The following is a 12,697-nucleotide window of genomic DNA, read 5'->3' as shown; positions in this document are numbered from 1 at the left end:
TCTAAAGGTTCTTGGGACTCTAGACACCAGACAGAAACTTTCCTTAATCCGCCTTGATGGGAACAAAAACGAGCATAGGCGCAGCTGCGAGCAGTGGTTGAGGGGCAAAAACCAAGCAGGATTTTGCATTCAACGCACAACTAAAAGCTTTGCATGAAGCGCCGACTTGTTCTAACAAAAGCAATGATCTCTTTATTCTACTGTTCTGACTCCCTCCTTTGCATGCAGGTGTTTGTGCAACAAGGTGCTGCCGATGATAACGTTGACTCAATGTGACTCCTAAGTGTTTAAAAAGCAATAAAAAAAAAAAAATCAGCATTCAGACAACCTGCATGAGTCACAGTTTCTTTCTCTGAAGCTCTCCTTCCTTTGAATCATATCAAAGTCAGCAAATAGACGCCACCTTCATTCCATCATCAGGCCATAGGCAGATTGCATCAAGGGAAATTGGACAAAGAGTGCTTTGCACTGTCAAATAGTCAGTTCACTGAATACAGTATGCTGTTAAAAAGCATTACATTACAATGTACAAGAAGAGCTCAAACCCATTGGCAACTTTCTCTTGCATTTCACTCACCAGACATTCAAAAAACAGCTTCATTGCTTATATTAACATGTTAATCATGGGGGGGGGGTGTCATCTGTAAAAACAGATCTTTGTTTTTATTTTATATATATTTAATTTCAATGTCTACTAGTCAAAAGACAATGTCATGTGGAGGAAGACAACATGATTTGAACCTATAAAAAAGCAAATTGAAGGGGAACACACTGATTGAGAGAGAGAAAAAAACTTGGGGCACAACTGGACAAAGGCAAGGTCTGACAGTAAAACCTCATCGACTCCTGAGTCACAGTTTCTTTCCCTTCAATCTCATCGAGGTCAACAGTTGACAACACCTTCATTCCACCATGAGCCCAATTTGACAGACATATTTCATCAGTGGAGAATTGGACAAAGAGGCATTTGCAATCTCAACAGAGCACAAGAAAAACTGTATATTTTCAATCCATATCCAATATGAAAATATATATCAAATCAGCATAATGTTCTAGAACAGTCCAGATGTATTGCAGCAGTCATCCACAACAGGTTCAAACGACCTTCTGTTGCATTTCACCACCAATCTGCATCTCCACCACACCGCCAAGACTCCTGTTTCACAATTTTGCCCGGCACGAGAAAGTCAAGCAGGCAATGATTTGACTGGCAAAATGTTTTGCATATTAACCGGATTACTTTCAAGGTTCATTCAGTCATACTCCTACAAAGACAACAGCACTGTGGTCCTTACTCTACGTGAGAATTGCGATTTGAACCTCAAATAAGACAAACTAATGTCAAAGTCAGATTTTATCATGTAAGTTTTGCAAGAGTTTGACAGAAAAAAATAGACATAGTGACTCGTTCTACAAGGCAGAACGGCCAACTTTGGGGCTAAACTGGACAATACCGAGAGTTGGTTTTAAATCGCCCATGTGAAAAGCAAAGGATAAAAAATGTCTTCAACTTACCATCAACTTGAAAGCACATTAATCCACCCAGCAGGATGAACGCGAGTGGACTCATTCTAACATATTAAAACATCCACGAGTGGCGCGCAAATCCTCCAATTCAGCGCAGTGGGCGAGAAAAAAAAACACGACGTGCAGATTTATTCCGCGTAAAAACTGACAAAAATACACACAAAAACTAGAGGATCCATTAAAAGAGAATAAAAGTAGGTCACCCGGCTACTCGGGCTTGTTCTTCCACTCAAGTGGCGTCTAATATCCCGTCTTGGTCCACTCGCTACTTGTCGCGACACCCACGGGGGAGACCTGCTCAAGCCCCAAGCCACACCGAGCAAGAAAAAGTCCACAGAATGCTCCGAAATCGCGAGCTGTGCACTTTCTTCTCGCAGTCTCCGCTCCTCACGCGCGTCCGGGGCACCTTGTTGTCGTCAGACGTCGCTCGTCGGCTGCGGTGACGCCCGGCGCGCGCATCCACCGCAACATTCCCACAACAAAACAAAACAAGTTTGGGAGCAATAAGACGCACTCTGCCTTGGAATGAGAGCGGCTCGGTGGAGTGTTAAGTGTTGGTGAGTCTTATCAGAGGCGCAACAACAACAACAACATCCTCCTGCCCGTGTTCGCCGTCGCTGACGCCGACGCCGACGCCTCCTTCTTGGACGCACGCAGCGCGCACACACTTTGCGCAGCCAGCATCGCCCGCACAGCAGCAGGGCAAGGGAAGACAGGCCTGACTACGATTAATACTAAAAAGTCCACTTTATCACCATATGTGCAAGAAAGTTGCTGCATAAACTGGTTGCGTTCTCGAAGAACTGTGTTGGTCTGATTGACGATGCATTAGGAATTTGGGAGTTATGTGATCAGTAGTTTTAATACAACAAAATATGTCCACTCGAATACACCCCACCCTGTAGCAACAATCAGATAAACTGCAAGATGAAACAATTGCACGAATCAAATTAATTAAAAATAAAGGCTGGTGTCATAGTGTCATGTGTCACAAGCATTTATTAAGATGTGATGGCATAAATTGAAGATTTTTTTTTTTTTTTTTTTTTTTAATCCAGAGCTGTATGTCTGTGTGGGAACTACACCGTACAAGGAGTGTCATGATATGGTCAAATGGGCATTTAAAGTAGCTGCATACTTATTCAGAACATCTCAAGTCAATTGCTTTCTCATTCAACTGCAGTGCATACGCACATCTTGAGATGTTAATGACCAATGATTTCAGGCTGCCTCTGTGTCCCCAGTAGATGCCAAAACCATGCATTAAGACTCAAATTTGACGTACTGTATTCTGCTTATGATGATGATGATTTTGGACTGGCAGACACATTGAGGCAGCAGTTGTGACACAAGCTGTTGAGGTTCACAGAGAGTGGGGGGGTAAAAGGGAAGGGCTGCTGTGCATCTGGTCTGCCCAGCAACCTCCTTCTCGTCTTAGTGAACTGCGAGCTCCCCCTACTGTTGATGCAAGCAACAACCACATCACCCCACCCCCCTATTAAACAGGCCACATAAATGAGCTGGTTCTGGCGGGCGGTGCTTTCAATAATAATGTTCAATTTGACAACCACAATAGGTTTGATATTGTCGTCGCGGGGTACTGTACTGTACGTCAGTGTACTGTGTCATACTGAGGGCTGTTTCTAATTCCACGGTGACCTTGTTGAGCTTCTCATGGATTTTTAACAATGATTTTTCTTTAAAAGAGCACCATAATGGATTTGGGAATAAAGTAGTCAAGTTAAGAGTAGTGATTCAGCTTTAATCTAAAAAGAAATATAAGGAAAAAACAGGAAGACATATTTCATTGCTTCCATTTTTGTTTTTCATCCGATCCATGTAAACATAATATTACCACAGTGACTATTTCCACTCTTCAGCATGTTTTCAGTGTATGGCGTAACTGCTCACTGTAACTTGAGTTTTACAAGAACAAAACATGTTGGAAATGTTAAATCATTTCTTTAAAACATTGTAGCCAAGACATCTATAGAAGAGTTGTGTAAAAGGGTAATTTTTTTGTATTTTTAAGGCACAAAAAAATGCACATGAATGGGATAAAAGTGACATCCAACGCCAGTTGTGGACATCAAGTGATGAAAAAGGGTGTGCAGTTGCACACTTCAGTTGACAAGCTTGTTTTTTTAATACAATGTGACAATTTCATCTAGATGGGCGAGTACCGATACATGGCCTTATTTCAAGGTATCTGCACTCGCGACGGCGGCCAATACCAGTATCGGCAGCCTTCTCTGACAGATGCCCATTAAGATGCAATTTCTGTTAGTATATGTACCAGAAATAGAAAAAAGATAGTAGACAATCGGCATTAATGTCATTCAATTTTAAAGAAAAATGCTATCTTGGGATGTATAGGTCATTTTTGGGGGAAATTGTACGTATCAAAAGTGGTATTAGTACTTGGTATCTGTATCGGTGACTACACAAGAGTGTCTGAGTACTCGTACTGGTATCAGTCTGAAAAAAAAGTAGTATTGAACATCACTAATTCAGTATTGTATATAGATTATTGCACAATCGCTGTATTGTGATAGTGAGACAATATCAGGCAAATATTGAATGAAATTCCATTTGGCAAGTAAATATTTACTGTATGTGATCCAAACAAAATCAAGCCAAACAGAAGATGAAGCTTTACAAAATTACTTTTACCAAAGTGTTCTGGACCTCAAAGAGTGAATTCCAAATATGCAGGTGTCCTGCATTTTATTTTATTTTATTCTATTTTTTCAGTATGTGAAAACCCCCACCCACAGGCATTTTGGTAATTACAAACGAGGCGATTTCAATAGCATTTTTGTGCCGAGGCCTCGAGAGAGAGTCAAAGCAGACAAAGATAAGCGCTTCCCAAGCATCACAAGCAGCAGTGAGATGCTTAGATGTGGTCATGTTGTGATTTATGCCGGCGAACAAAGCCCTCCGCGGTCAAAGAAAAGTTTTTGCTCCGGGCCGTGCTGTGAAAATCATCCTTTCCCAATCAAGTGCACATAAGAGCAACAGCATGACAGGGCAGCTTTAGCAAGGGGAAGCACTTCTATGGCCTTTAATAACAGCTCTGGCGAGCGTACAAGGATTCATCTGTTAAGTTTGCACAGCAACGTGTCGCAGCTCGCCCTACAAAAGGTTGCCAGTTTGCTCGTCTGCTCTGATTCTCAGCTAGCGTGTAAATGTTCAATATGCAAACTGGCAAAACGGAAAACAAATGTGCCTTCTTTTGGGCAGATATACACATGTCAATACACTAGTGCCTTTACAGGCAAAAGATCACATTCTTTTTGTCTGCTTTTAAATGTCAAATTCTTTTGTTTATATCAAATGCGCCAGGTGCGTAGCCATACATTTTTCTCTGGGGTGGCCAGAGAGCGACCACGTTGCTCCATCCCTGAAGGCTGCCTTGCCTTACCATAAAAATAATTAGGGTAGAGTGGGGTAAGTAGTGTCAATTTTTACTTAAAGTGCCTTTTACACAAGGGGATCACAGGAATGCCTCCAACTAAAATATGTACATTTAGTTTAGGATGTTGTGCATCCCTGGGAGAAATCACTTTGGATCTTAAATAAAGAGTTTGCGAGATATGGCTGTAGAAAAAAAAGTGGTTTTGCGGTACAGCTTGCCCATAGTGTGGGGTAAATTGTGCCATTAGTCAGAAATCACTGGGGTAAATTGTGCCGTTGATAAATTAAGTAAAAAGATCATTTTAATCTCACAAACGATAATGCTATTTAAAAGCAAGACAAATTCAATACAAAAGTACTTCTTAAATGTTTATTTAAAGGTTTCACATCATCAAAGGCCAATTTGTTTCAACAAGGCCCACATGAACACACGATCAGAGCAAAATGAATATTCCAAAATGACTGCGTCTGCACCTGAATATCTTCACAGATTCGGCCTACTACTGGACATTGTACTTTTTCTAATCCATATATATTTTTATGGTCATACTGCAGATATTCATCTCCTTTCTAACCTGACGTACGGTCTTTTCCCGTTGCACCTCTTTCACTGCTCTTTCCAACTCCTCAAGGGGAGTTGAAACCCTGTCTGTCTTCCTTTTGTATCTGTGTGGCATGATGGATTTTGGTCTAAGATTAAGAATGGTAGATAGTTTTCAGTGATCAAATGTACGAATACAATGTACAATAGCAATAAAGTAATATATAGTAAATAATTATAAATTGGGGGAGGTTATGCCATTGGCACAACTTAATCCAGGTCCTTTGGCACAAATTACCCCAAACCCACCATTTTGAAAAAAATGCATCCCCCAGCTGTTTGGAGCTAGCATCATGCTAACTGTAGTGACTCATGGCATAGCTTACTAAACCACTCAAACATGTGTTAATTGTTTTCAAAGTTTTCTGCAATTGTGTAAACACAGCAATCAAAAAACCTTCATCATAGACATTTTATTTTGGAGGTTTTTTTTGTACTTAAATGTGCTTACCTATCAAGCCATGTGTATCCCTTCTTTGCAGGATAGACGAAAAGGATGCCTCTTCAAAAATATGTGGTCACATGGCCAACTTCCTCTATGGTTTTCTAAATAGCAAGGGTGGCACTACTTGCCCCTGGGCACAAACTACCCCACTCTCTCCTACTAGTATTTAATGCCACGCTCAGTTGAAATTTACTATCGAGGCCAAACTAAACATAAAACAAAGAATATTACACAATTTGTATTCAACACAACTTCATAGCTTCTGCTATCTTAATGCCAACACATGACATGCTATAAACAGTCTAACAAAGAGTATCTGTTATGTTTAACGCAATAGATAACTGAACAAAGAGAGTGCAGCGATAAAAATAGACAGACAATAAAACAATTATCACAGGCATAATTTTCGTAAAAAACAAACAAACACAAAAATTGACTGCAGTTACTGAGTCACTGAGAGTAATTGTTAGTCTTTTTTTAACATCACATGGATGTATTATACTCCCCGATGGCCAAGTCATGCAAGCCAAAAGGAGTCGTAAATAAAATAATGATGCACAAATTACAAATTAGTTACATTCTACTGAATTATGTCAGCCATTTTGGTTTGAAGCACAATTTTTGGGCAAATTTCAAGGCTGATTCTTCGACAAACTCCTTGGGAAATCGCCCAGATGAGACCCAATCAAAAGCAGTTATGTTACAGATAGGTGGTGCAAAATGGCAATACATTTTAGCCTATACGCCATCGAATGTGGGTGTAGCATCTAAGTGTCATCATCATTTCAAACACTCATGGGAAGTTTGAAAAAAAATCTGTAGAAAGCTGACTTTTTAAAGCACTCACTTGGAAATCTTTAGTGTGATAAGTTAGCAATTTGGACCTTGACACAGAACAGAAATCCATCCATTATCTATACCGCTTAGGGTCGCGGGGCGTGCTGGAGCCTATCCCAGCTGTGTGGAAGAAACCATTATTGCTTATTAAAATGAATTGTTTTTATTCAGATTCATTTTGAAGAGAAAATTGTGTTATTGTTTTAATTGTAAATAGTTATGATGAGAGTGCCCCCCCCCCCCCATTTGTGCGGGTTATCCAGAATTACCATGCTACTTACCTACTGAGTTATTTATTTATTTATCTATTTACAGAGCTGGGCATCGCCTAACCACCACCGCATTCCGTCAAGCATATTTAATTGACCGCGTGGTCCCGGTACACCCCTCGACGGCGACAGCCAACCGGCGTCGAGAACGTAATCTTTACGTCACACGCAGGCGCCGCACAAACAGACATGCTGCCAAACAAAGAAAAAATATCAAACAAAAACAACAGACACACACACATGCACGGATGGGAAATAGGCGATGCCCAGCTTTGTTTATTTTATTTATTTGTAACTACCATTGCAGCCCATGTCAAATGTCAAGAGAGCAACTGAAAAATGTCCCATGGACCACAGTTTGGACACTCTGTCTTTGATCCAATTGTAAGCCTTTTTTACCCCTATCCCATGTAATGTGGCATCAAAGTTTGATTACCATTTTGAAGATTTGCCATGCAAAAGTGGGTGCGATGGAGGGCCTGCTCAACACTGTTAGCAGCTTTATTTTTTGTACTTGGCATCGCATCAGTAAGGACATTTGCCGTATCGCCCATCACGTCTCATCAGTGTGGCTGATGGAAAAAGGGAGGGGGATTGTAGAAAGGTCATTAAGGAAGACGAAAAGCCCGCCTTCCAACATAAACAAGGGCGCGTATGGCTCCACTGACGGAAAAGTAACTAGAGTGTAATTCTCTCCACCCCCACGAGCAGTGCCTTTAATGCGGGCATTTCAATCAGCGTATCAGTGGCGGGGGCTAATGTATTTCACCCATTCTTAAATATCAGCAAACGTGGATTTATTTTAATTAAAAAAGAAGCTGGGACTCTGTTGGACATAAAAATGAGATGTGGGTAGTCTGAATGCCATCTTGCGCCCGATAACTATTGAGGTGTCAGCCTCAGCATTGCCAAACAAACAGACTTTTTCAGGAAATGAGATTTCACTAAGGCAACTTCAGCAATTCCCAACGGTATCATTTATTAGTTTGAAGTAATCATGCACACACGCGTTGTCACTTTGTGACTAACTGATGTGTTTGTAATCGCATGAAAAGTAATAATGAAATCACTCCCGCATTGTTGCGCTTGTACCATCTGCTTGTATATCGATGGATTCTGGACAGGTCCATATTCATTACATAGCTTGTGTGTCTTTAAAGCACGGGGCAGAAAAAGTCCACTTGAAGAACCACGCCATTATAGGTGACCTCAAAGTAGCCCCATGGATTCCCCCTCAAATGTTTCTTGCATACAATGCAACCTAATTGAAACTATCATCATCATAAAACATTTTAAAACTGTACAGGAAAAGTGTACACGTGAAAATAAGTCAACCGCAAAGTTAAAAATTGTGTAGTCACCCTAAAATTTGATGTCAAAATGAATGTGTACCTCTTGTACTGCTTGTTCCTAGGAGGTGAGTCTCTTCACATATAGATGAAAAGCAAATTCCTTTTGTGTTGGTTGCTCGATTGATATCGTCACTTTAGCCATATTGTACTGAGTAGCCAGAACAGAAACAGGTGTACCGCTACGTGCAATGCATTTTCGCTTCTCTTCTGTGGAAGACTCTCAAAAGAACAGCATGACGTATACAAGAAATCAATTAAAAAAAAAAAAAAAAAAAAAAAAAAGAAAACGTAAACGTTAAAAATGAAAATAATAAAAATGAAACAAATCAAATCAGCTTAAAGCTTTTCCTTTTTAGGAAACTTCAACATCAATAGTGTGTCTTCTTTTTAGGAAGCAAACCAGCAGACAAGTGCAACAATTAACATATACAGTAATGGTATATAAGCATAAATTATTTCTTTTCAGGAAAGTGCAAAGTGAAAACATCTTCCTCTTTTTAGGAAACAAACCACACAGACTACAACAACTAACAAATGACCATCACACAAACACAATGTTGTGTGACTTAGTTAGAATGTTGGTATGACTTAATAGAAAAAATATTTGGTTGCACTTGATTAAAATATGTTGTTAAACATACATGTATCATTTGTGGTTTACCACATTTTAGTCATGTGCAACCAATGTTCAAATTAAATAAATCAAAGGATGTGTGAGTAGATGTGTGCTTGCAGCCAACCTGGGGACGAGGGGGCGAGAGGAAAGTGTTTTTAATTGTGTGGCAGGTCAGAGGTTGAGGTAGCAACATCGCTCATGATCGGGTGGGAGTGGTATTTGGGGAGCTCTTAGCTGGATCTTTTTCATGGTTGGGTATGCCCTCGCTGGCTCAGAGCGGGGATGATTAGGAGCTGGATGTTGGCGGGCGCCGGTGGAAGGGAGGGGTCGCCAGGGTGCGGAGGGGTGATTAATGTAGATGTCAGTAGCGGCCCTCCCTCTCACGCTGCTTCCACGGCATCCGTAATGACACCTGGGGAAGGCGGAATGGGCCCTACCTGCCGCCCGAGCTCCCTGAGCAGGGCATGATTCTTCCCCCTGATCCTCCTCTGTCAGCACTCCTGTCAGAAGGCTCCGATCGGGGGGCTTTATTAATGGGGCTCCATGTCAAACACCCATATTAAGCTGTGCTCCGTATCGCCGGTCGCATCCTTCGCCAATCACACACACGCAATTGTCTCTGTGTGGCACAAACATACTACTAGCTTTTTAACATTCACAGATTGATTTGAAAGGATCCCACAGATCTAAAAAATGTGTAATTTCTCAGACTTTAATCCACTCGCTAGTGGAAAAGTGACAAACCTCTCCTTGGCTAAGACACATTGGCCAGCGATGCAAATCATCGCCACTCAGGACGGAATAAGATTCATGCACAAAGGTAGATTGCTGCAGTGTTTCATTTCCACCCACGCGTATGTGGCAAGTGAAACACGTCGCATCGGCCAGGACTCATCGGCTGCATTTATTTATTTATTTATCTATTTTTTGCTGTATATGACTATGGCGGTAATATGACACATGGAAGCGATACATGAGACATGTTTGAGAGACAAAATGGAGAATGTGATGAGATTTGAGTGAAGAGAGGCCTCAGTTAGCAGGATTAAGTGTTAACGCTCTGAGAAAATAAAATAAAATAAAAAACTCCCACCAAATCCTATGGTTGGTCGTCATACCACAGAAAAGGTTTTATGAAAATTGCTACATTGTCATTGAACAAGCGCAAACACTGCAATTAACATGCTGGGCCAGTATGCTACTTTGTAAAGATTCACATTCTGAGAAACACACTATTGGTGTGTGCACTGTCCAGGCCATAGCCTGACTTATGTATACATGACTCAAAATAAGCGATTAGCATTTTGCACCTCACATGACTCATTGAAAAGCAAAACTGCGAGCTGGCACAATGCACTTAAATCACATATGCGCAGGAAGTCGGAGGCGGACGCAAAACTATTCGTTTGCGGGAAGATGACATGAAGTGTCCTGGGTGCATTCATGAGGTTTAGCAGGAGTTTGTGTTTGGGACCACTAAGACATTTTCCACCAGGACACATGCTTGCTAAAATCTGAGTTTTGGGACATAATGAGACCCCCAAAAAGGCAACTAAGTATCTGGAGGAATAATAGCATTCGCAATTTCCAATTGGAAGTCCTGTAATTTGTCCAAAATGACTGACTTCCTGTCCATGGGTCCTTGAGACTTTTTCATGGCTCCTTCTATGAAAACTGAGCACCCCCCCCAAAAACAATTATGAATTCCATGGAACAATAATTCTTTAAAAAACAAAAACAACAACAAGTGTAAACGTGGAAAGACCTGATGATGATGGTGATGATTGTTGACACTTCTTCACCCCCCCCAAAAAATAGACAAACAACAGGTTTCAGGGAGGACATTTGGTCAGCAAATCCTCCGGACAGCCCAAAAGTGTTATCACAGTCCAGCTGGAAGATGTTTCGATATTTTACAAGTGCAAATGTGGACCAGCTGGGATCAAGTTTTGAAGGACAAAGAGATATGAATCACTCCTCAAAATCCATACGGAAGCATTCAAAAGTAGCATTCCACTCAACGCGTGAAAGGCTAATAGGATGTTTTGTCTTGACTGGACATTTCTCGAGGAACTTCCTCACCGTGTTAGCCTTAATTCAAGGCCTCCTCCGCTGACCGCGTCTACGGAATTTCCCTGTTAAGTTGAAAAACAGCCTTTTTGCTGGCACTAATGAGCTGGCCTACATTCCACCTCCTTCAAAGGCTTCTGCTCGAAACCCATCACAACTGTCCTCCCCCGGCCTGAGAGGACGGACCTTGATAGCGGGGTGTCGAATGGCGGCCGTGACAGGACGGGATAAACAATGGATGAGCGATGGGCCAGCGTGCTCGCTAATGAGTCAGAAGTGAAAAGTCTTACAGGGAGTGAGAGGAACGGGAGGACACGAGCCACTCAAGTATCTCCCCGGCGTCCTTATCATGAAGCAAACGTTCTTCCCACACACAACCCGCAGCTGCAGACATCATCAAGCAGGGCTCCAAGGCCTCTGGTCACTCATTTTGCCGACTAAACAACTGACCGAGGCGGAAAAAGTTACAAAGTAACACACCGGGAGTAGTCGGCTGACAGTTTCAGACATAGTCAGACGCTGTTGTGTTACCCATCAAGACGGTAAAATTGCCCACCAGGGCCGCATTCCGCCGGACTCTCTGAGTTCATTACCAAAAAGAACAAGAGTTGCATAATGGCAAGGCTCCTTTGAATGTCAGAATTTACCGCATATAAAAGACTGAACCAGGATCAGTTTCGTGGTGAAAAGACACTATTGTACATATATGTACAATTAAATGTGCCATACAATAAACAGTTGGGTTTTTGTGAGGCGAAATTCAGGATACAATTGCTGTCTGGTGGCAGTGAACGCAATTCACTTCACAACATGCAGCAGTTTGACAGACAGTGAATAAATCCTCCAATCTGCCATGCCTAATTGAAGTCTACTGTCAAAGTAAACATAAAACAAAGAGCATTACAAATTCTGTACTGAAAACAACTACATAACTTTGTCTAGATAACATCTGTGTGCAGACAATACTTGAAAAACATGACTAGCTTACCGAGTCACTCATAGTAGCTGTGAACCTCTTCTTTTCCTCTGTATAACTGTATTATGCTGCCTCCCAATGGCCAAGCCACACACGCTATTCATGATAAACCGTTTAATTCTTTATACACTATTCAATTATAGTATTACTTATAGCATTACTAGACTTTACACAGATCTCAGAGCATACGTGTGGCTTTCGTCCCTTAAGTAACATGTTCTATGTGGGAATCGGCCACGCTTCTGTACCATAGTGTTCCATACTGCTCCCCTGATGCCGCAGTCACTCAAACAGTGGAAATAAATGACGTCCTACTATTTATGTCAAAATAAAAACAAAGGTGAATACAAATGTTAGCTTGTCACAGGGGTCTGGCGTGATATGTGGTGGTCATCTATTTGGAATTAATTGAAGTTATTATAGTTGTGGGTTCAGCATTGCACCTCAGAATCACAATGACACCACTTACAGTAGAAAGCAGCTTGCCCCACCGTAAAAAACATTAATTTACCAAAAGCTCGCTGAGTACAAAACATTGACGGCTAAAATTGAGGCTTGTGCTGCTCAATGGCCCGCCCCGCCTTGCT

At 41.5% G+C, this 12,697-nt stretch overlaps 1 protein-coding gene across 6 annotated transcripts in view; it reads right to left on the bottom strand.

Annotated features, from left to right (window-relative positions):
• Positions 1-12,697, bottom strand: part of robo2 (roundabout, axon guidance receptor, homolog 2 (Drosophila)) — a 372,150-nt gene that overhangs the window by 223,891 nt on the left and 135,562 nt on the right. Inside the window, exon 1 of one of the 6 annotated variants that reach the window (XM_086035301.1) lies at positions 1,516-2,145. The exons of the other annotated variants lie outside the window; for them this stretch is intronic. Coding sequence (XP_085891427.1) covers positions 1,516-1,570 — 55 coding nt within the window. The 5' untranslated portion in view covers positions 1,571-2,145. Of the gene's footprint in view, positions 1-1,515; positions 2,146-12,697 lie in introns of those variants that run through there. 6 annotated transcript variants of the gene reach the window in all.

This window comes from Filicampus tigris, chromosome 7 (assembly GCF_054856515.1).
Source record: "Filicampus tigris isolate MCC_2025a chromosome 7, RoL_Ftig_1.0, whole genome shotgun sequence".
In the NCBI taxonomy this organism is placed as follows: Eukaryota; Metazoa; Chordata; class Actinopteri; order Syngnathiformes; family Syngnathidae; genus Filicampus; species Filicampus tigris.
The sequence above is the reverse complement of the archived record's forward strand: the minus strand, read 5'-3'. Positions and strand labels throughout refer to the sequence as shown.